This window comes from Xiphophorus hellerii, chromosome 19 (genome assembly GCF_003331165.1).
Source record: "Xiphophorus hellerii strain 12219 chromosome 19, Xiphophorus_hellerii-4.1, whole genome shotgun sequence".
Lineage (NCBI taxonomy): Eukaryota > Metazoa > Chordata > Actinopteri > Cyprinodontiformes > Poeciliidae > Xiphophorus > Xiphophorus hellerii.
This window is the reverse complement of record NC_045690.1, coordinates 5,667,809-5,690,629: the sequence shown is the minus strand read 5'-3', so window position 1 is coordinate 5,690,629 and position 22,821 is coordinate 5,667,809. Positions and strand designations below refer to the sequence as shown.

The 22,821-nt window shown below is 37.2% G+C and overlaps 1 protein-coding gene across 1 annotated transcript; it reads left to right on the top strand.

Annotated features, from left to right (window-relative positions):
• Positions 1 to 4,506: 4,506 nt before the first annotated feature.
• On the top strand, positions 4,507 to 21,474 carry pkdccb (protein kinase domain containing, cytoplasmic b). Its single transcript, XM_032547946.1, is given in 8 exon segments — positions 4,507 to 4,701; positions 4,703 to 5,299; positions 9,064 to 9,198; positions 11,883 to 12,154; positions 13,513 to 13,592; positions 14,383 to 14,490; positions 18,981 to 19,157; positions 20,819 to 21,474. Coding segments are annotated over 8 exon segments (1,656 nt in total). The 5' UTR covers positions 4,507 to 4,521; the 3' UTR covers positions 20,926 to 21,474.
• Positions 21,475 to 22,821: the final 1,347 nt, after the last annotated feature.

The following is a 22,821-nucleotide window of genomic DNA, read 5'->3' as shown; positions in this document are numbered from 1 at the left end:
TCAGCTTTGACTCAACAGACATGTGAAACTTTCTGCTAATGAGGCGACTGCTGGTCTGGCTCTTGTCATAAATATGAATCATGGCCCCCGGCTCCTTTCCTTCTGCCTCCATGGGGGGAATTGGATCAGCACAGCAGGAGGCTGAGAAACTTTTGACGATGCGATCAAAGTTGTGTTTTGTCTTAAATCATGAGCAGAGCGACTTTATTTCCATCTCTTTCTCTCTAGGTGCGTTTTCATTAACCATAAAATTTTGCTCATTTGAATTACGAAAATAATTTTGCTTCTTGGAAACACGGCAATTTCGAAAAACGCGATGAAAAGTTTTGGCTAGATGGATAGATGTGGTGGTTTCTCAACAACCGGATGTTACTACTGGCGGAAACGACAAAGAAGACAGTAAGTTTTTGTTGGTGTTTGTTTTTAAATTAATGTATATGTTTGTTTTTTTAATAAACCAAACATATTAAAATCAACATAAGAGTATACAACACCCCCCCCACCCCCCCACCCCCCTCAAATGAATCATGGCGGACAACTAAACTTTCCCCTCCAAAATAAAAAGAATAATCTTAAAAGCATTTATTTAACTCCACAATGAGGACTTATTAAAAAAAACACTCATTCTTCCATTGTATAAAGTAAGGGAAGATTTTAAAGGAACATTTGTTTATGTAATGTTAATAAATATTCTTAACTTCCCTTTGGGATTAATAACGTATTTTTAATTTGAATGAATATAAACGTATTAAGACGACAGTAGGAGAATTATGGTTTTTAATGACTTATGGCGCGAACAGACTTATTCTCACGTCATTTTAATCACGTTTCTGAAACACTGCAGTTGTAAAATAACTTTTTTTTTTTTTCTTACATTAGCGAAATATCAACAAAGTTTTGCGCACATTTGCAGTAGAAACGCAGCTACTGCTAGCTACTCAAACCTCCATCATTCACAGCTAAATTAAGTTGTGTGATTTTATCCGGATAAATCAAACCTGATTCGGAAAATCAATCTAAAGTGAATTTGATTAAATTACAGGAGCTTTCTTGGCTAAAGTGGGATCTTTAAGAGATTCTTGTTGGTTAGTCGGAGTTTTCTGCACAGCTTGAGAGACAGCTGACGCAGCTGAAGCCCTGTTTACTTAACATGAAAATGATTAGCGCGCGCACGCACACACACACACACACACACCCACACACACACACACACACACACACACACACACACACACACACACACACACACACACACACACATCTGGGGAGGCTGACGGATACAAAACTGGAAGCCAGGCACAAATAGCTGGGAAGAGGAGGGGAGGGCTCAGCTTGCGGCGGGCGCGCTGAGGTGACAGCCGTGGTAATTTCCTGTGGCAGATTTCAGCTTCAGAATGGCGACGTGGGAGAAAACGCTTCATTAGAGCTTCAGGAAGCGAGACACAAACACGGAGCTGGATGCAAGAGAGAGACCGTGTGGAAATAGAGAGAAATAACATTCATATGTGTTTCACAAAAAAAAAACCTGCTATGTGTGTGTTTTAAAGGGAATCTATTAGGCAAAATTTACGTTTTGCACGTTTTTGTATCTCCATTTGGCTCTCAACTGCTTCTAAAAACAGTCCAAAGGTAAAGAAAAAAATTTTTGGTAATAATTTATTGTTTTGTTTGGTGTTTGAAAGATTGCATCTTATCCAAAAAACCTCTTGTATCAAATTCACTTTATATTGATTTTCCGTCTGAATCAGGTTTGGATTACCCGGATAAATCACACAACTTAATTTAGCTGTGAATGGCGCAGGTTTGAAATGCAGTAGCTGCATAAAAAAAAAAAAAATGCGCAAAACTTTGTCGATATTCCAACACACGTTGATGTCGGAAAAACGCGATTTTGCGATTGCGGTGTTCCCAAAACAATAAGAAACATATTTAAAATGATACGTTTAATGAAATATGTCACTAAAAAACACTATTCTCTTACACCTGTCTTAATACGTTTATATTAACATTATATACACAAATGTTTCTTGTCTGGTAGTTTATACAGTGGAAAAGCCTCCCGATTAAATCTCATTCAAGGGGAGTGCGCAGCTAACTAGCAACCAAACCAGAGACCTAGGTTGGGTTAGCTCTTTTTTTCCCTTTTTACCTCTGTACAATGGCTGCTGGACAAGTTCAAATGAAAAGAATAGGCAAAATTCACATTTCGCACATTTTTGCTCTTACATTGAGGTCTCTACTGCTTCTAATAACAAACTAATTCTTAAAAAACTTCTCAGCTGTTCATCTGGTAATAGGTTAATGTTTTTTAGTATTTGGAAAATGAGGCAAGATGAAGTCAAAAATGTCACAAATCAAGCACTTCCCCTCACCTAGTAATCCCAAATCCAGCCTGTTACCTAGCAACCCCAGCAGAACTCTATCTGTCACCTAGCAACTGTAAGGGGGCGTGGCCAGCAGCAGCTTTTTTAGATTTAAAGTGACAAGATGGCCTAAACCACTAAGCAGATAAAATCTCATTATCTAAGACTGATTTTGTGCAAAAGAAAGTAAATATGCCTATCCCTAACCACTAAGCTCCTCCTCCTGGCTTTGATTGGTTGGTTTTGGTCTGGAGCATTTCTTCAGAGGACAATAGTAGCTCAGGGAATTTTTATTAAAAAGTACAAAAAAAACAAACATTTTTTTCATACTGCAACTTTAAACACAATAAGGCAGAAATCAAAACCATCCATCAATACAATCAACATTTTTGCAATAATTATTTTTTCAATAAGTTCTTTTATATTTATTTGTTTATTGGCCTCTGTTTTAGACTGTATTGACATTTTTTATTTGTATTTATGTGAGCTTGTGCAACATCATGTCTTTGAGCTAGTGCTGATTTACTAAAGTAAATCTTGAATCTGAGCGAGACAACGATAAGAAAACAGAGGAAACGGTAAATAATCCCTAGAGCATCACTGCAGTTCAGGCTCACGAATGTCAAGGCTGCAACTAACAATTGGTTTGAATTGATTATTCTAAAATTTGACACATTCTACAGATTTTTCATTTAACCACTTAAGCATTTTATGAAATATTATAAATACATTAAAAGATAAATCAACAATTCAATTCCTTTTTAAAATAAACTTTTTATTTCCTAAAATGCAACAATATACCATTATTTTAGTCAATTTGAACCAAGTGAAGCTAAATCTGCTGCTTGAGGAGTTTGGTAACATACTTACAAACAAAGTCGTTTTTATTGTAAAAGCAACATTTACAATAGAATGTTGCATTTTATTGCAACATTCTATTGTTGCAATAATATATATGTGTGTTATATATGTGTGTGTTATATATGTGTGTTTTTTCACTAAATGGTCTTAAACTCTTGTCATCAAATCAGTTTTAGCCTGAAAGTGAGAGGTGTTTTGCTGCCATCTTGTGGACAGATTGTAGAAGTGCATTCTTTTTTGGACTTTTTAAGGCTACTTTTAGTGTAATGTTAAAAACACTACACTAACTATCAGGGCTGTATTTTACATTCAGCCCGTTTAATTTTTTGACTTAAAGAGCTTCAGTATATTTTATGTGGCTAAAAATTAATGTGCTGCTACCAGATTTTTTTAAAAAATTGGATTCTGTTCTGTAGAAAAACTGTTTTCCCTGAAATGTCATTGTAGATATGAAAAATTTTTAATAACATTTCAAAACTCTGAAATTTTGAGATATCCAGAAATTTTTCAGACAAAATGAAATTTTGTCTAAGAATTTTTTCCAGAAAAAATAAACACAGCTTTTTTTAAATTTATATCAAAGATCATAGATTCAATCAATCAACAAAAAAATTAGATTAATCTCAGAAAATTTTAATAAAAAATAAGGACATTTTTTAGCTTTAAAGGTCAAAAATTTCAGAGAAAAAAAACTCCAAAAATTTTAGAATAACTTCAGAAATGTTGTAGAAAAAAAGTGGAAATCCAAAAATGATTAATCTCAAAATTTCAGAATTTCTTTTACTTTTTTTTCTTTTTGAAATGTCCTTTTTTCTGAGAATAATCTCAAAATATTGGAGATTTTTTTTCTCACACAAAGTTCCAACTTTTGTAACTCAGAAGTCAATTTTTTTCTACAAACTTTCTGAAACTAATCTCAAAATTTCTGATTTCTTTTTCTCAGAAATGTGGAACTTTTGACACTCAGACATTTCTTTATTTTTTCAAGAAATATTCTGAGAATAATCTCAAAATATCTAAATTGTTTTTCTCGCAAATTTTCGACCTTTGGAACTCAAACATTACCTGATGTTTTCTAGAAAATGTCTTAAATTTTAAAAATTCAAAGATTTATCTTGGAAAATTTCGACTTTTGGAGCTCAGATGTGTCCCTTTTTTATAGAAACTTTTTTAGATTAATCTTAAAATGTCTTAGTGGTTGTGGCAGAAATTTTCTCTCTTTTTTAATCTACAATGACCCTAATACGCTGCCGTAGATCCTTATCAAAGCTAAAATGGGACTTTTACTCGAGCCAACATGAGGTCGAGTCTCCTGCAAAGCAGTCTGACCCGCGGGTGTAAAGTTACGAGCGCTCTCCGCGTAGGACACACCTCCAGTGGGAGTTTCCTGGGAGCCGAGCAGGAGCCTCCTGCTGCTGCAGAAAGCTCCCACTCGGAGAGGTCGCTCTGCAGGTCCGCAGTTCCTGCAGCTCCGGACGGGGAAGGCGCCCGGGATGGGCCACTCTTTACGCGCGGCTGCCCTCCTGGCCCTCGTGGTCCTGTCTGTCCTGGTGTCGCTCCTCATTACGAGCCTGAAGCAGTTTGGATCTGGATCAACGCGCTTTTTCAACGCCACCGATCCGGAGGAGCTGCGCAGCGGGCTGGATGTCCAACTCCGGGAGAGACGGAAAGAAATCCTCCCTTTGCTCCCACCTCATGATGATGATGATGATGATGAGGAAAACGGATTTTTGGAAGACGTTCAGCGCTCCTCCGACTCAGTTTTGGATCTCAGTTTGTGGAATGAGGTCATGCTTGGCACCGGGAAGGCGCACCGGGATCAGATGGGCTGCGAGTCGTTAGTGGACGTGCGGGCGGTGGAGGTGCTTGGGTCGGGATACACCAAGGTGGTGGTGAAGGCGAATGTGGCCGGAGGTCAGGCCGTGGCGCTGAAGATGGTCAACGAGCAAGGCGTCGACATGAGAAAGTGCGTGAAGGAGTTTAAGGACGCACAGGGCTGCCGGGAGCTGGTCTCCTACAAGCTGCAGAAAGAAATGCTGCTGCTGCAGAGACTGCGCCATCCCAACGTCATCAAGGTGAAAAAGTTTGATCCTAAACACCCAAAGTTGGGGAGTAACTAGTTACTTTTACTTGAGTTACTTTATTATGAAGAATTGCTACTCTTACGCAGCAAAAACGCAAACTTTTACCAAGTATTTTTGGTCTGGTTTCTAGTGAAGATATCTTACTACACTTGAAATAAGAAAAAAACTCTCACAAGTAACTTTTCAGCAAAGAAATAGGAGCTTATTTTAAGTCAATACTTCTTTAATATTGATGAAAAAGTACTACTTCCACTGGCGGATTATTTCACTTATAATAATGGAACCAGAACTTTTTTATTAATATCAAGAAATAATTGACTTCAAACAAGCTCTATTATCTTACCGAAAAGTTGTGTGTACATTAGTTTTGTCTTATTTCAAGTGTACTAACATATTTACACTGTACGCAGTGTACTCCAGAAAGAGTACACTGCAAAAACACAAAATCGTACTAAGTGGTTTTGGTTTTCTTCCTAGCTCAAATATCTTAGTACGCCTTAAATAAAACTAAACTAACTTACAAATAATTTTTTTAGCAAGAAGTATGATCTTGTTTTAAGTAAATAATTCCTCTGTTGCTTTTGAAAAAGCAATATTGAGGCATTTATAACGTGTGAAAAATGTCTTGTTATAAGTGATTCCAGTGGAACTAAAACTTTTTCATCAATATTGAGGAATTATTGACTTAAACTCATACTTCTTGCTGAAAAATTATTTGTAAGTTTGGTCTTATTTCTAGTGTTATAGGATATTTGCAATAGAAAGCAGTTAAAATATAAATTTGTGTTTTTGAGAAAAGTTACTTAAGTTACTCAGCGTACTTATGTAAAGTTTATGGATACTCAAACAAGCTTTTGAAGGAAACTGGTTTGGGGGAACATTGAATTATTTTCATGTAGCTTTATATTTTGATCTGTCTGATTAAGTGCTGTTAAAATATTAAATTATTGATAAGTTACTCAGTACTTGAGTAGACTTTAAACCAAATACTTTTTTACTCTTCAGTAATTTCTTGTTTGGCTACTTTTTACATTTTACTTTAGTAAAAATTTGTTGAAGTATTGCTACTCTAGGTTGAGTACAAGTTTTGGGTACTTTACCCTCCTCTGTAGTCACCATGTTTTACTGCATATTCACAGAAAATCTAGTAAAGTACGAGTAGAAAAGTATTTGGTTAAAGTCTATTCAAGTATGGAGCAACAGATCAAGACATTAATGGACTAAAATATAAAGTTATGTGCAAATTTTGGTATTTTAAGGATCAAAATTTAAAAAATTTCTATAAATAACAAAATCAGGTAAAAGAAAAAAATTCCCAAATCAGTTTCTTTCAATATTTAACTTATGAAACTTTAACAAAAACTGCAGGTGTGTGTCTATATCTGGTGAGTTTTTGGTTAAAACATGTTAGAGAATCCAGAAATTTTACTTAAAAGTAACAATATTTCATAATAAAATTACCCAAGTAAAAGTAAATAGTACAGTGTAGTAAAAATACTCATAATTTTGCCAAAAAGTTACTCAAGTAAATGCAACAAGTTACTACCCATCTCTGAGTAAATACAATAAAAAGAACCATCATGTTAATGCATTTAAAAGCTAAAAATGCTCTTCTAATCCAGCATGTGACGGTGAAATCGCATTAAATGCAGAAATATGGTCATTCAGTTAAAATGATTTGATTGAGCCGTCACGGAGACAATCGCTTGGGTTTGCTTCTAAATTGAGCCATAATGGTCTGAGTGAGTCAGATGGACCAGGACAGAGGAGCATTGTGCGCTCCTGCCAAAACTGGACGCAGAGGTCAGAGGAAGGTCAGCAAATTTAATTTAATTAGACGGGAAGGCCCTGCAGAGCCAGGCAGACTTTCCATCCAGCACTGAGACAAAGGAAAATCTGAGCAGTAGGACAGGAACCATGGAAAGTCAGGATTAGATCCAGAGATATTCCCTTTCCAGCTTCTCAACGCCACACACCATCATTTAATACGTAGAGCTGGTAGTAACTAGTTACATTTACTCAGTTACATGTCCAAAGAGACCAAATTCCGATTTTCTTGACTTAATACGAACTCTATCTGACATTTTCATGACAGTCTGAACAAATCAGATCGGATTTTTTCCAATGGGACTCGGGTCACTTGGATTTCCCATCGTTTCTAATGTGACCTGAACCCGTAACGGTCAGGTCCTGAACGTCATTGATGCTCGACAAACGTCACTTTTCTGCGTCCTGATACGGTCAAGCGGGAATAAAAACAACCATGGCGGACGGTAATGAGGATTCAGTTGTTAATATGCTGGTTCCGGTCGGACATCAACTTCAAAAATCGTAAGATATGCTACACCGTTAGCATCCATGTTTACTTCCGCAAACACGGAGCGCTTCTTCTTCTTTTTAATGGCGGTTGGGAACACGCTCTAACATTGAGCGCCCTCTACTGCGCATGCGGGACACTTTCTGGCCGGTTTGCAGTTCACAGACAAGTCGCATATATTTGGAAGTGTGAACGACAAGGCCAACAAGAATCCGATTTGACAAAAAAATCGGAATTCGGTCACTTCAGGCTGCAGTGTGAACATAGCTTAACTTGAGTAACTTTTTGGAAAAAATAGCCTTTAGGAGTATTTTTACTACGCTGTACTTTTTACTTTTACTTGAGTAATTTAACTGTGACCTATTGGTACTTTTACCTGAGTAAAATTTCTGTGTCAAACTGAAGGCTTGGGGGCCAAATCCGGCCCACCATAACATTGTATGTGGCTCACAGGGAAACATAAATAGAAGCCAGAAGATAACCGTTGCATGCGCTTAAATTGTATTTTAACAATGAAGTCAAAGCAGTTTTCATATGTATATTGCCAAATTACATCACTGTGAAATGAAGTTCAACATTATTTCACTTTAAGAAGCATTTAGATGCAGAGACAGCTTTGTATTTATATTTTAACGGTTTGTTAATGGGTTTTATTAATGCATTTTGCCCCAACTGATTATGAGGATATTCATAATCTTGATGAGGCCCAAAATAAAAATGAGTTTGACACTGTGAGTAATTTCACTGAATGAAAAACAATAAAAAAATTCACCAGACACAAGTTTCATGAGCTTTATACTGAAAAAATGTCATTTGGAAAAAAATTGGAAATATTTTTGTAATTATGTTATTTACATGAATTAGTTTCATATTTTTGGTCCTTAAAACACCAAAAGTTCCAGATAACTTTATATTTTGGTCCGTCTGATTATGTAATTTTTAAATATTAAATGATTGATGTTTTGATCAGTTACTTAGCCATTTTACCGAATACGTCGTTACTTTTGAAGTATTTCTTCTGTTATTTGAGGGTTTTTACCCACTGAATGATAAACAAACATGTTTTAATAAAAGAAATTCACCAGAAACAGACACACAAAGTTTCTGTTAAAGTTTTATATTGAAAAAAACTGCTTTGTTTGGAAAAATTGTCTTTTGCCTGATTGTTAATTTTTTTTGTTGCTTTTATAAATTATTGTCATTTTTGTCCTTGTAATGCCAAAATTTCCACTAAACTTTAGTCCATCTGATGATGTAACTTTTAAATATTAAATGATGTTTTAATCAATTACTCAGTACTTGAATGGACTTTTTACCAAATACGTTTCTACTTTTACCTGAGTAATAACATCATTAAGCAGTTCTACTCTACTTGAGTGCAGTTTTGGGGTTTTCTACTACCTGTGTATTCACTGCGCTGTTATTTCTTCCTCTGCAGCTGAAGGGCCACTGTTCAGGAGTCCATGGAGGAGGAGGAGGAGTGGAAAGAGGAAGAGTGGCTGTCATTCTGGAGCAGGGGACTCCTCTCCAGATGATCCAGCTGCTCCAGACTCCCTGGGAGGACAGATTCAGGGTAAACAGCAGCTTCTTCTCTTTTCTTTAGCTCTTCATTCAGGTCCGATTTCTGTAATTAACAATTGTTTTATTAATCAGTTTTTCTGACAATCGGATTTAAAAAATTGCCACATTCTAGAGATTTTTTATTTAACCGCATGATTAAATTTATTTTTATAAGAAACTAAACATTTTAATGCGTAAAAAGTAATAAAAGCATTTTTTTAGTGATCATCTGCAACTAAAAAATATACTTCTAACATCATCATGTGACAAAATCTGACTATAAATTTAGATTAGCCGATCAATAATTGGACAGCAGAAGATGCTAAGTGGGAGATTTTTACACGTGAAGCTTAAACTAACCCATTTGACAGTTTTGGGTAGAATGTGTTTACAGACAAAAAAAATTTTTTTATAATCTAAAATGCAAAATGAATATATGTTTTATACAGTTTTGTCTTAATTTCTGCTGGAAAAACAATTTGTTTTTGCTAATTGTTGTGTTTTTGCGTTTGTAAACTCCAGTTAAAGCTGCGGTATGTAACTTTTCTAAAAACAAATTGCCATAATCTGTGAAAAAAATCAAGCGCCTTTGTCTTTTTCTAACTAGAAACAACCAATCAGAGCCAGGAGGCGGGTCTTAGCGCTGTCAATCACCCTTCACCATCCCTCCATACTCTCTGCTACCTGCAGCTAGCATAACCTGTCGTAAATGCTAATGTTAGTTAGCATAGCGGCGGATAAACGGATTTCCTGTAACTGTAGGTTGTTTTTCCCCCATAAGCACATTTAGCAGCGAGTACATGTGGTGATTGACAGTCCCTCCTCCTGGCTCTTATTGGTTGTTTTCAGATGGAAATAGTAGCTCTGAGTGGAAGTGGAACAAACTGATGACATAATGACAGTTTTAACAAATATGTAAAAAAAAACGAACATATTTTTTAATAAAAGTTATAATATATGCTTCACCTTTAAATTTAAAATGTATTCATTTTTGTCAGTTTTGGCAAAATTACTGCTCAGACTGTGCTGTTTTTTTCAGCTAATGGCCTTTTTTTGTGTCTGTAAATTCTATTTAACGATGAACCTATTATTTAACTTCTCGATTAATCACAATTAAACCCATTAATCGTTTCAGCTGTAGACTTCTTCCTCTCTAGGAAATATAATGTGAATAAGTTGAGGTGTGGGATTGTTTGACAGACGGAATCGGTGGGTGGTGGACTGAAAATACGAGCGATTATCTCAGCTGTGGCTCTTTTTCTGCTGCATCGCCTGAATTTTGGGTCATGATACCCCTGGCAGGCCGGCTGGGCCCCTGCAGGGTGCATCGCTCTCAGGGTGTTCGGTTTCACCCTGCACCCTTTTTCTGCTCTGCCCTGATTCCATCGCGTGGCGTTCAAGAAACTCCCGACGTTACGCAACCCTGTAGCCATGTTCGTAGTTGTTGAATTTGTTTAAATTTTATCCTTGTATAAATGATTCTCTCATTTCTGGAATTTGTCAGGTTTTTGTTTAAATACCAATATTTTGGGAGAAAATAAACAAAATGAAAACAAATCAGCTGCTCTGAGAACGGGTGATTATATTATAATGAATCGGCCACAGGATGCTTGTTTTTTCATAAGAAAAAAAACAATCATCCTAATTATAAAAAATATATTTTTTTTCTTATTAAAATGTTTACATTTATATATTTAGATGTTTTTTTTACTTAGATAATTAGTTGTAGGAAAACAACATGCTTTCAGAACTGTTTTCAAATTAAAACATAATCACAAAGAAAAGTATTTTTATTCTAAATACAAAATCTACATTTACATATTGTGCAGTTTTGGCTCTGAATATGTGTTTTTTAAGCAAACAGTCTTTTTTTATTCTGTATTTTCATCAATATTAAGGAATAATTTACTTAAAACAACCTCCTATTTTGCTGGAAAGTTAATTTTAAGTTAGTTTAGTCCTACGTCAAGTGCATTAAAATATTAGAGCTAGAAACTAAGCAAAAGTACTTGGTAAGATTTTGTTTTTGCAGTGTAAGAGTAGCAATAGTTCATAATAAAATTACTCAAGTAAATGTAACTAGTTACTACAAAACTCTGTTATGATAACAAATTTTTCTGGACCATAAATTGTCCCTGAACTTATTGTCGCGATAAACGATAGAATTGTTGTTTTGAGACCATTTTCACATAATATAATGGAAATAATGTAGAAATACATTCTTAAAAGATCAATAAACATTTAACACTGGAACTGTAAGATATTTTAAATATCCAAAATAAATAAACAAAACAACAGAAAAAACAAATAAAATAAATTATGAAGTCTCAAAAAAAGGTCTAGTTGAGACCAAAACACCAAACTGAAGACTTTTATCATCCAGTTTTTGTTTGGTAAAAAGAGAGAAAAGAGAAAAACAAATCATTCAAATTAAAATTGATTGAGTTTGTTTTAAGTTATCATGTGATTAATAGATTTACTGCTTATTATGACAGGTCTTCCCAACTCAGCTTTTCACAGAGAGTTAGGTTAGTTTGGAGAAAGAAAAAAAACCCATAAATGTGTAGAGAGGAAAATGATTCTCACAGCTTCATACATGAGTTTTCCTGTAATGTGGTTTTCATGTTGTTATCCAGTAGCTGTAGGGTAATTATTCAGCGCCTGAACTGATCAGGTTTTGGCATGTCTGGATCTCAGGTGTGTCTGGATCTGGTCCGGCTGCTGCACTTCCTGTCCCGCTCTCCTCTGGGCTCCGTGGGGCTGCTGGACTTCCAGCCGCGGCAGTTCATCACCGTCTCCGGCCAGCTGAAGCTCACCGACCTGGACGACGTCAGCGCCGGGGAGATCGCCTGCTGGACGGACGCCGACTGCACGCTCAAGTTCCCGCACAGGAACTTCACCGTGCCCTGCTCGACGCGGGGCGTGTGCGACGGCCTGAACGAGAAGAGGAACATTTACAACGCCTACAGGTACGAAAAAAAGAAGAAGAAGAAGAAGAAGAAGTGACAGCTTTACAGCGTGATGGATGTGCTTTGGATGGGTGGGACTAAAACACTGGTTACACTGACAACTAAAATAATGACAGAAAAGATAAAGACATACATCTGGAAACATGGCTGGAGAAAAAAAAACACGTTTTCCCTTTAAAGTGGTTTGTGACGCACTGCAAAAACACTAAATCTTACCAACTGTCTTTAGTCTAATTTTTAGTGCAAATATCTTAGTACACTTAAACTTAAAAGTAACTTTTCAGAAATATATACAAGCTTTTTTTAAAGTAAATTATTCTTGAATAGTGATTAAAAAAAGGTCTGCACAGCAAAACATAAAATTTTATTTAGTATTTTTAGTCTAGTTTTTAGTGTAAATATCTTAGTACACTTGAAATAAGAAAAGTAACGTACAAGTAACTTTTCTGCAAGATATAAGAGATTGTTTTAAGTTAATAATTTCATAGTATTACTGGAAAAATACTAGTTACATTAACAGATTATTTCACTTATAACATGGGGAAAATGTGTTGTTACATGTTAAATAATCTGCCAGTGAAGCTAGTACTTTTTAAAGGAATTATTTACGTAAAATAAGCTCCTACATCCTGCTGAAAAGTTAATTATAGGTTAGTTTTGTATTATTTCAAGTTTAATGAGATATTTGCACCTAGAAAGCTAGACCAAAATACTTGGTAAGATTTTGTGTTTTTGCAGTGTAGAACTGTTTTTTTAATCTATATTCAAAAATTTTGGAGTTTCTATTTTTTCTGCTCTGTACAGAAAAAACGGAGACTGTTAAGTAAAATTTCAGTTTTTACAAGTTTTATAAATGGCAAGAGCTGCAATTTGTCAGAACTAGCAATAAACTGGTGGATAAATGTTTATGCTACACTGTGAAAACACAAAACCTTGCCAAGTTTTTTTGTCTGGTTTCTTGTCCAAATATTTTAGATCACATGAAAAAGACAAAACTAACTCACAAGTAACTTTTCAGCAACAAATAGGAGACTGTTTTTGTTCATTATATAAAGTTCCACTGGTACATTATTTCACTTATATAAAAAAATGTTTTGTTGTAAGTTAAAAATAAAAAAACATAAAACAAATGCCACAGGAACTAGTACTTTCTTTAAAAAAATCTCAAACACAAATTATTGACTTAAAACTAGCTTCGTCAGGCTGAAAAGTTACTTTTAAGTTAGTTTTGTCTTATTTCAAGTGTACTGAGAAACTAGACAAAAATACTTCAAATTTTGTGTTTTTGCAGTGCAGCTTTCTACTTTATGAAAAGTTGTGTTCAGGGTGTTTTTCTGTCTCGTTTTGCTCCGTTGCAGGTTTTTTTTCACCTACCTGCTGCCTCACCAGGCCCCTCCCGGCCTCACACACCTGGTCGACCACATCATGAACACCACAGGTGAGGACGGCACACACCGACATGATTAACTATCAGAGATCAGAGAGCGAATCTTTCCATCACCACCGTCGTGTGACGACATGCCCCTCAGGCAGGGCGGTGAAACCTTTTGTAACATCCTCAAACAAAGGAGAACTTAAAAAAAAAATCACAAAGTTTAATTTAAAAAATAGTTTACATGCTCAACAATAAACTTGTAAAGTATTTTTTGTCACGTTTTTAGAGCAAATATCTTATCTTACACTTGAAATAAGACAAAACTTGTAAGTTAGATTTTTCTTATTTCAAGTGGACTAAAATAAAGTCGGAACATTTTGAGAATAAAGTTACAATATTACCAGAATAAAGTTGTAAATATTACCAGAATAAAGTTGCGACCCGACCCCGGGTAAAGTGGAAGAAAATGGATGGATGGATGGAAGTTCCAATAATACCAGAATAAAGTTGTAAATATTTGGAGAATAAAGTTGCACATATAACTTTATTCTCAGAATTTATTTTTTTTAATTTTTTTAGTGTATTATCTGACATTTGTGTGACAAAAAGTCTCCACCTACTTCAACCACTTGCGCTGGTGGGACTAATTCGCATCCACATCCAATGTCCACACAAATTCTATCTAGGGTCCACAAATGGCCCTCGACCCACACTTTGAACACCCTTACTTTAAGTTTTTTTTAACTTAATGAGCTCAACAAGCGCGATACCCCTCTGAAACAAATGTTATGTTAAAATCGTGAACCTGTGAAGCTAAATCATATGAGAAATGTGATTCATTTTGTTTTTCCAGGGGAGCTGAAAGCCGACATCAATCAGACTCTGGAGGCCTTTGAACAAATCCTCCTCCTGTACAAATCGGGCCTCCACCTGGACAACCTGCACCCTTCAGCCCTGAGAGGTAAGAGCTGTGGGAATGAAGCCGGCTCTTCACGCACACAATCTGCACTTCTGTTTTCATTTTATAAGCTGGAGAAAAATGAAAGCTGCTCGTTTCTCCCGCTCTGGCTTTTTCTAACAGCTTTATTAGGCAGCCGGAGCGAGAAGACGAGAAAAACAAAGTGGAATTGATCCTGAACTCTGCATTCACCCCCACAACCACAAACTTTATATCGATAGGATTTTAAATGCTAGATTAACTCAATATAGTACCTAGTGGTGAAGAGGGAGGGAAATTATAGCTTTCTTTACAAATAAAATCTGTGGTGTGTATTTGGCAGCTTTGCACAACAAGACACTAATTTTGCAACATTTTGGATCGAGAGTCTTTAGCTGCATTTCCAAACGAGACCAAATGGGAGAAGCGAAATTAAATTTGCTTAATGGAAACATGTCAATTTCTGAAAACAAAATCTGATTTTCCGTTTGAATTGAAATGGAAGCACGTTTTTGGAATCACAAGAGTCACATGATCAACAACCGGGTGTTACTACTGGCAGAAACGACAAAGAAGATGACAGGAAGTGGTAGGACATGTGTCAAACTAGGCCTGGGCGATATATCGAGTATACTCGATGTATCGCGATATTTTCAATTTACGATATTTAAAATGGCTATATCGCAACTATCATATAAATTGTCATTCAAATAATAAACTTTCGCTGTCAAATCCACTGTGAGTTTGGTTTATCCGACACCCTATGAATGTATCACTAGTCTCTCCCCCCTCCCAACCTGAAAATTTTCTACCAATCACGCTGTGCGTAGAAAAGAACGACGCAAACTGGTTTCCCGACGCGTCAACATGTGACGCTGAGGGAAAGTTTTAAGCTATTTTATTATACTTGAAATAAGAGAAATGTAACTTATAAGTAACTTTTCAACATACATATATATATATATATACATATAGGAGGTAAATAATTTCTAGTACTATTCCCACAGTTTATTTCACTTATGTTGTGGTAAAAATGTCTTATTGATAAGTTAAATAATCAGCCAATGGAACTAGTACTTTATTATTATCAATTCTATTGGCTCTAAACAAACTCTTACATCTTCTGAAAAGTTTCTTGTAAGATTATTTTGTTTTATTTCAAGTGTACTAAGATATTTGCACTAGAAACCAGACTGAAAAATACTTGATGAGATTTTGTGTTTTTGCAGTTCAGGCCTTTTTAAAATCTATATTCAAGAATTATTTACTTTAAAAAGCCCCTATATGTTGCTGAAAAGTTCATTTTAAGTTGGTTTTGCCTTGTTTTTGCAGTCTAGGTCTGAACTTTGACCTTTTGATCCAAACAATTTGCCTTTTTTGGTTCATTGTCCTGCTGAAAACGAACCTCCATTCTTGTCTTCTGACATATTTTCCTCCTAAATTTCGCTAAATTCATCTTCAGTTCAACTCTAACCAGCTGAATACAAAGACATGTTGCAAAATATTTTTTATTAGTGCCATTTGTTAGTCCGTCACATGAAATCCTAGTAAAAAGGAGAGTGAATACTTTTGCAGAAACGTCTAATTTCTTCCATAAAAACAATCCTACACAACGTAAACTTCTTCCATATAAGCTCAGAGAAGCCCTTCACTTTCCCTCTCCCCTCCCCGCCTCTCCTCTCGGCCGTATGAAATATTAATAACAGAATGACTGGCTGCGTTCCTGTGGGGAGATTTTTTCCGTCCCCCAGATGCTGGGCTGTTTATATAGCAGCGCTTTGTGAATTTAATCACAGGTCCGGGGTAAAAGAGAGGCCTGGTTACAGAGAGAGGCTGCCAGCAAAGGGAGGGAACGTTTCAGCTTAGCGAGGAGGTGCCAGGAGTCGACTGCTGCCGCCGCCGAGCGAGCGAGCGAGCGAGCGATAAGGCTCGAAAAATGTCTCTGTTTATTATAAACGCATTCTGCAGATTCTGCTGCAAACTTCCCTGTGAGGTCTGTGATTCAAAGTTCAGACTGGATTAGCATGACTGCAACATTTTACCAAGTATTTTTGGGGTAAATATCTTACTTCACCTAAAATAAGACAAAACTAACATAAAAGTGAATTTTTAGTAAGATTTAAGAACTTGTTTTAAGTCAATAATATTCATAACAAAGCACTAATTCAACTGGCAGATTATTTCATTTATAACATGGGGAAAGTATCTTGTTATAAGTGAAATAATCTGCTAGAGGAATTAAAACTTTACTGGAGTTTCACTATATTTTACTTTTAGTTGAACAGAAACCTAAGTCACATTTACTAAAGTAACTCTGGGGGGAAAAAAAGACTTTAGTATCATGTTTACTTGAGTAATTTGATTATGAAGTATTGCTTCTTGTATTTGAGTAAAATTTCTGGATATTCTGCTGACTGTGAGTAACTTCAAAACTGCAAAAACACAAAATCCTACCAAGTAATTTTCCACTGCAAACATCTTAGCTCACTTGAAAAAAGACAAAACTAACTTACAAATAACTTTTCAGCCAGATATGAGTGTAAGTGGGTAATTCCTTAGTACGTTTAAAAGTAAGTACTACTTCCACTGATAAATTATTTTATTTAAACAAGGGAAAAATGTTTAAGTGAAATAATCTGCTAGTAGATCTAGAACTTTTTCATCATTACTAAGGTATTATAACCTCCCATGTCTTGATAAAAGCTACTAATGAGTTAGTTTTGTCTTATTTCAAGTGAAATAAACATTTGCACTAGAAACTAGACCAAAATTACTTGGTAAGATTTTGTTTTTGCAGTGAGAAATAAGCCTAACTTTCCAACACTGACATGTTTTTCTAGTTTTTTTCTATTCGATTAATCAAACGCATGAGAAAACCTAAAGTAGCTCAGCCTCATTTCTGGTTAGAATAAGCGGCCGACGTGTGAGTTATGGTTAGGTTAAGCTCCGGCTTAGTCTTGAATTTGTTTTGGTTATGCTTTGTGTCAGTGGAATGTCCCTGGAAGGGAAAAAAATCCACAAGCTCGAATGTGTGAGAGGGAAAAAAGATACTCATCAGACCTCCAGTCCTAATTTAAAATTGCTGACAGATGGAGAGTCTTCAGTAATTTCTGCAGAGATCATCTGAGCTGCGATGGAGGAGCAAAGAGCTGCAATTTTTGTAAGTGGAAGAGGAGAAAGTGGCATTTATTCAGGATTAAAGCCACAATTTGGAATACAGAGGATTTAATTTCTGAATCTAGATATGAATGTTCCTGATTTTTCTTCTTCTTTTGAAGTTTTTTACTCCTAACACACACACACACACACACACACACGCGCTGCCTCCTGCCACTTACAAAAGGTTACCAGCTTGCGCCTCCTCCACACCGACTCACAGGCGAGGCTTTTGTCCACTTCTGGGCCGGGTGTGCGTGCAGACGTATGTGTGCATGCTTTTCTCTCATGGCTCCGGCTAATGTGTAGCAGATGATTTAAGGCCAGATCCACAAGACGTCTGACTGAAAGAGTTATGATGATGAATGTAACACAAATGTAGAGAAGGAGGAGGGAGTAGAAACGGAGCGGGTCGGTCCGGAGGGGGAAGTTCTGCTTTTAATGCACAGCAGCAGTTTGTTGGAGAGACTTAAGGCTGCGTTCAACTGCAGCCCTGCAGTGACACAATTACTCCTTTTTTTTTGCCTTAATGCGACCTGTATTTGATCTTTATTTGATCTTTATATGACAGTCTGAACAACACAGATCTGATTTATTTTTTCGAATGCGACCCAGGCCACTTGGATTTCCGACCGTTTCCAATGTGATTTTGCATTCTTGCCCAGTTCAGCTTGATAACAGAGGTGTCATAAAGGCACATAAAGACTCCAGTTACATTTACAATAAAGTATATAGTAGTGAGTAAAGGGACCAGAGCTAGTGGTAAATCTCAGCGCTCCATGGTAAAGTCTGTCCTGATTATAAAGACTGTATAGTCAGTTACTAGCAAAAAGGTTTTCCCGCTAATATTTGCTGTAAAATGAAACAAAAGCAGCATTTGTTTCTATAAGATAACACCAGCAAAAGTTTCATGGTTTATTGTGATGCTAAATGTGCTCAACTAAAAACTCTAAATGTGTAAAATTTAATTCCAACTCAATCTGTTGACCGGTGAGATCTGGTGAGATTTTTTAAAGTCAAGACTGATACTGTTTTTGGTAAAGCCTGAAAGGCAACAGCAGGAGAAAATAATGTAATCTGCATAAATAATACATTTTCACTCTGAATACTTTGTCCAAGATTATGTATGTAATTGGTGAATAATGATGGGCTTAGCACACGACCTAGTGGTACGCCATTGTGTCACATTGATTGAACAGATATTTTCTTAAACCACATAACTGCTTGCTTTTTATTTAGTTTTTTTTGTTAAATTTCAGATCTGAATTTTGCTTTTCTTATTTTTTAAGTGGCATTAGTTGTCAGATTTTCCTCATAGAGTTGCTGTACTGAAGAACCGTGTCTCGTTCTGTGGTTAGATTACACTGTGATGCGAGACATGAGCCCCTCTGGGAACGGGGAGTACCGCTGCTGGCCGTCCTACAGCCAGCAGGGCTGCGTTTTGTCCGTCCACAGCGCCAGGGAGGCTGCGTACATCTGCAACTCCCACTCTCAGTGCAACAGCTTCACTCTGACCGGACAGAAGACGTGGACGGGTGAGAAACTGCTCTGATCTGAAGCACAATGTCCAACAAGATGCTTGGTTTCTAAAAGTGACCTATTATAATTCTCTTAGAACAAGTTAGGTTGGATCTATGAGCAACACGAAACATGTTCATTGCATTTTCTGCACAAAATGAGATTTTAGTCAGAATGAACTGTTTTAGGGTGTCTTGTCCCTTTAAATCCAAATAATCTGCTGCTGGCCCCCCAACTCAACATTTACACTCACACGTGAAATTGGCTGCAAACAGATGCGCAACTAAACAACCGTACATCTTTGAAAAGCATTAGTAGACTCTAATAGGCCCCTTCAAACATAAAACTCTGTCCAAGCCTTCAAGGCTCTTAAGAAAATCTCATTAGATTCGTATCTGAGAGCAAAAAAATCACCTTTTCCAGCAGCCATTCTGCAGTGGTAGAACTAGCTGACCAAATGTGCTGGAGTTCTGTTGGGGTTGCTAGGTAATGGGCTGGGCTTCGCTAGGGTTGCTAGGTGACGGGCTGGGCTTTGCTGAGGTTGCTAGGTGACAGGCTGGTTTCGCTAGGGTTGCTAGGTGACGGGTTGGGCTTTGCTGGGGTTGCTAGGTGATGGGTTGGGCTTTGCTGAGGTTGCTAGGTGATGGGTTGGGCTTTGCTGAGGTTGCTAGGTGATGGGTTGGGCTTTGCTGAGGTTGCTAGGTGATGGGTTGGGCTTTTCTGGGGTTGCTAGGTGATGGGTTGGGCTTTGCTGGGGTTGCTAAGCAACAATGCAGTGCCAGCTGATTTGTGACGTCGCATTCAGAAGTTAAAAAACATTAACTTAAAACGCAACTGGGTGTTTTTTTTAAGTGCTTGAGCTGTTCTCAAAAGCAGTGGACACTCAGATGGAAGTACAAATATGTGCATATTTTGCTTAATAGGCCCCTTTAAACATGCCACTCTGTCCAGCCCCTCAAGACTCTTAAAAAAAATCTCATTAAATTGGTATGTGAGCAGCAGTCCTGAACAATAATTGACAAAAACACTTGTCTTTTCCAGTATCCATTGTACAGCACATACAGCAGTAAAACCAGCTATTACAAGCCAGCCGGTTATTACAAGCATTTTATAAAAAACTTAAGTCCTATTGTTCAAAATTATTTATGAAATCAAGTGAAATGTAATTTTATATAGTGCACCTTGTGGGTGAAACATGCTGGAATTCCGTTGGGGTTGCTAGGTAACGTGTTGGGCTTTACTGGGGTTGCTAGGTAACGTGTTGGGCTTTACTAGGGTTGCTAGGTAACGGCTCAGTGCCTGCTGATTTGTGACGTTGCATTCGGAGGTTTTTCAGACACCAAATGACATTAACTTATTACCAAAACAGCTGGATGGTTCTTTTAAAGAGCTTGAGCTGTTTTTAGAAGCAGTAGAAACCCAAAAGGAAGTAAAAATATGTGCAAAATGTGCAAATTTTGCTCAATAATTTTCTTTAAACATGCCAACCCCTGAAGGCTCCTAAGAAATTCTCATTAGATTGGTATTTGAGCAGCAGTCCTGAACAATAAGCCTGAATAATCACAGCTGCTGCTCGACTGCGACGTCTAAGTAAACACTTCTTTTTAAACGCTAGTTGAGGACGTCATGTAGGGACACGTTACTCCAGCGATGCGTTTCACACGTATTTCTTTTGCAGGCCACCACCTCGCTTCGTTCAGGAGCAGCTTCGGCCACCTGGTGCCCGACTCCGCCTCGGAGGTCTACGTGAAGAAAAGCAAAGTTCCCCAGTCGCCGTCGTCTTGACCTGCTGCCGCAGCAATCAGCGCTAACGTGAAGTGAGAGCTGAAACACGGCTCGTTGATGGGAAGTGAAGCGAGAGCGCTGCGTTTATGCAGAGAACTGAAGTCTCTCTGTGAACATGCTGACCGCAGCTCGGCCCGGCTGCATGAGGAACGGCCTGCGGAGGCCGTTTGAAGTCAGCAAGCGAATGTGTTGTATTTATAAGGCTTCTGCTCAGCGACTGTTTGATCTGCCTGCCAGCTCGCTGCCTCTGCCAGCTACTATTTAAAGGGATTTCCCTTTAGGTACAATTAAGGAGGGAGAGCCTTGTGCCCTCACTTATTTTGTTTTTTCCTTTATTTGCCATGTGTCTCGGCTTTCGCCAGAGTTTAAAAGCGGACCTCGGAGTTCGGCGTTTGACGAGAAACGAAAACAAGTTCAGAGAGAAGCGGACTTTGATGAAGGGCGCTGAGGTCGGGGTTGTGTTTTCATGGTTGTCTGGATTAAGCTGCAGCCATGTGAGCGTTTGAACATCAACACTGGGACACAGATAATTAAAACCATTCCACAGAAGCCTGCTCTCACATGCATTTTATACAAAACTTAGTCTTATTGTTCATAAGTATTTATACAATCAAGTGAAATGTAATTTTATATAGTGCACCTTGTGGGTGAAACTTTTATTTTCAATGAAAAATTTTTTTTTTTACCGTGCAACAAAAACACAAAGTCTTACTTTTGGTCTAGTTTCTAGTGCAAATATCTTGAAATAAGACAAAACTAACTTAAAAGTAACTATTCAGCAAGATATTGGATCTTGTTTTAAGTCAATAATTCCTTAATATTGATGAGAAACGTTTAGTTTCAGTCGCTGCCTTTTGAAGATAAATTAGCTTAATGGAAACGCTGCAGTTTTGGAAAAAAAAAACTAATCTTTGCACTGGAATGAGGTTTTTTCTCCGTATCGAAATTGGTTAATTTGGGAAACCTGTCATGGAAATTTTGTTTTTGGATCACGAGTCACACGATCAACAATCGGATGTTACCACTGTCAGAAACCACGAAGAAGACCACAGGAAGTAGTTGGAGGATGATGCCACGGCATAGTTTTTAATGATTTGTTGCTTGAACAAACACTGCAATTGTGAAATTGTGTTTTTTGACTTTAAAGCATATTTGTAATAAAATTTCACTAATAACATGAAATAATCTTCCAGTTAAACTAGAACTTCTCCATCAATATTAAGGGATTATCGACTTAAAACAAGCTCTTATATCTCTCTAAAAGTTACTTGTAATTTAGTTTTGTCTTATTTCAGGTGTATAAATATATTTGCACTAGAAACTTAACCAGAAAACTTGGCAATATTTTGTGTTTTTGCAGTGCATTTGTAACTGTATGATTTGTCCCTATATAAATGTATTCCTTCTCCTTTTCAGTTGTGCCTATTTGAATTTTTTATTGTGCGGCGGGTAACTGCAACTAACAGCCTGATTATTTCTCATTAGCACCTCAGTGTGTGTCTCAGGAGGGCAGGTGGGGGGCCTGCAGGCCGTCCGATGGGTGTTTGTGTGATTTAGCCCTTTGTCTGCCTGCCCACCCCCACTTCTACAATCTGCAGCCCATCTAAATGACTCAGGTTGCGAAACCTCTGCAGAGTTTGCACAATGCCAGAGGAATGCATTCAAATGCCTGATCATGCTGAGCTCATCATGAGGCTTAATTAATACACATAAAGTCGCTGATTTAGGCCGTTTTGCATGGCCAGGCTGAGGGCTGTGGCTGGCAGACAAAGGCAGATGTCAGGACAATAACAGCTCAGTTTGCACACGAATGGGACAGGTTGGCAAGGTGGAGAGCGGCAGAGTTCGTAAAGTCAACGATTCTACACTGTAACAGCACAAAATCTTACCAAGAAT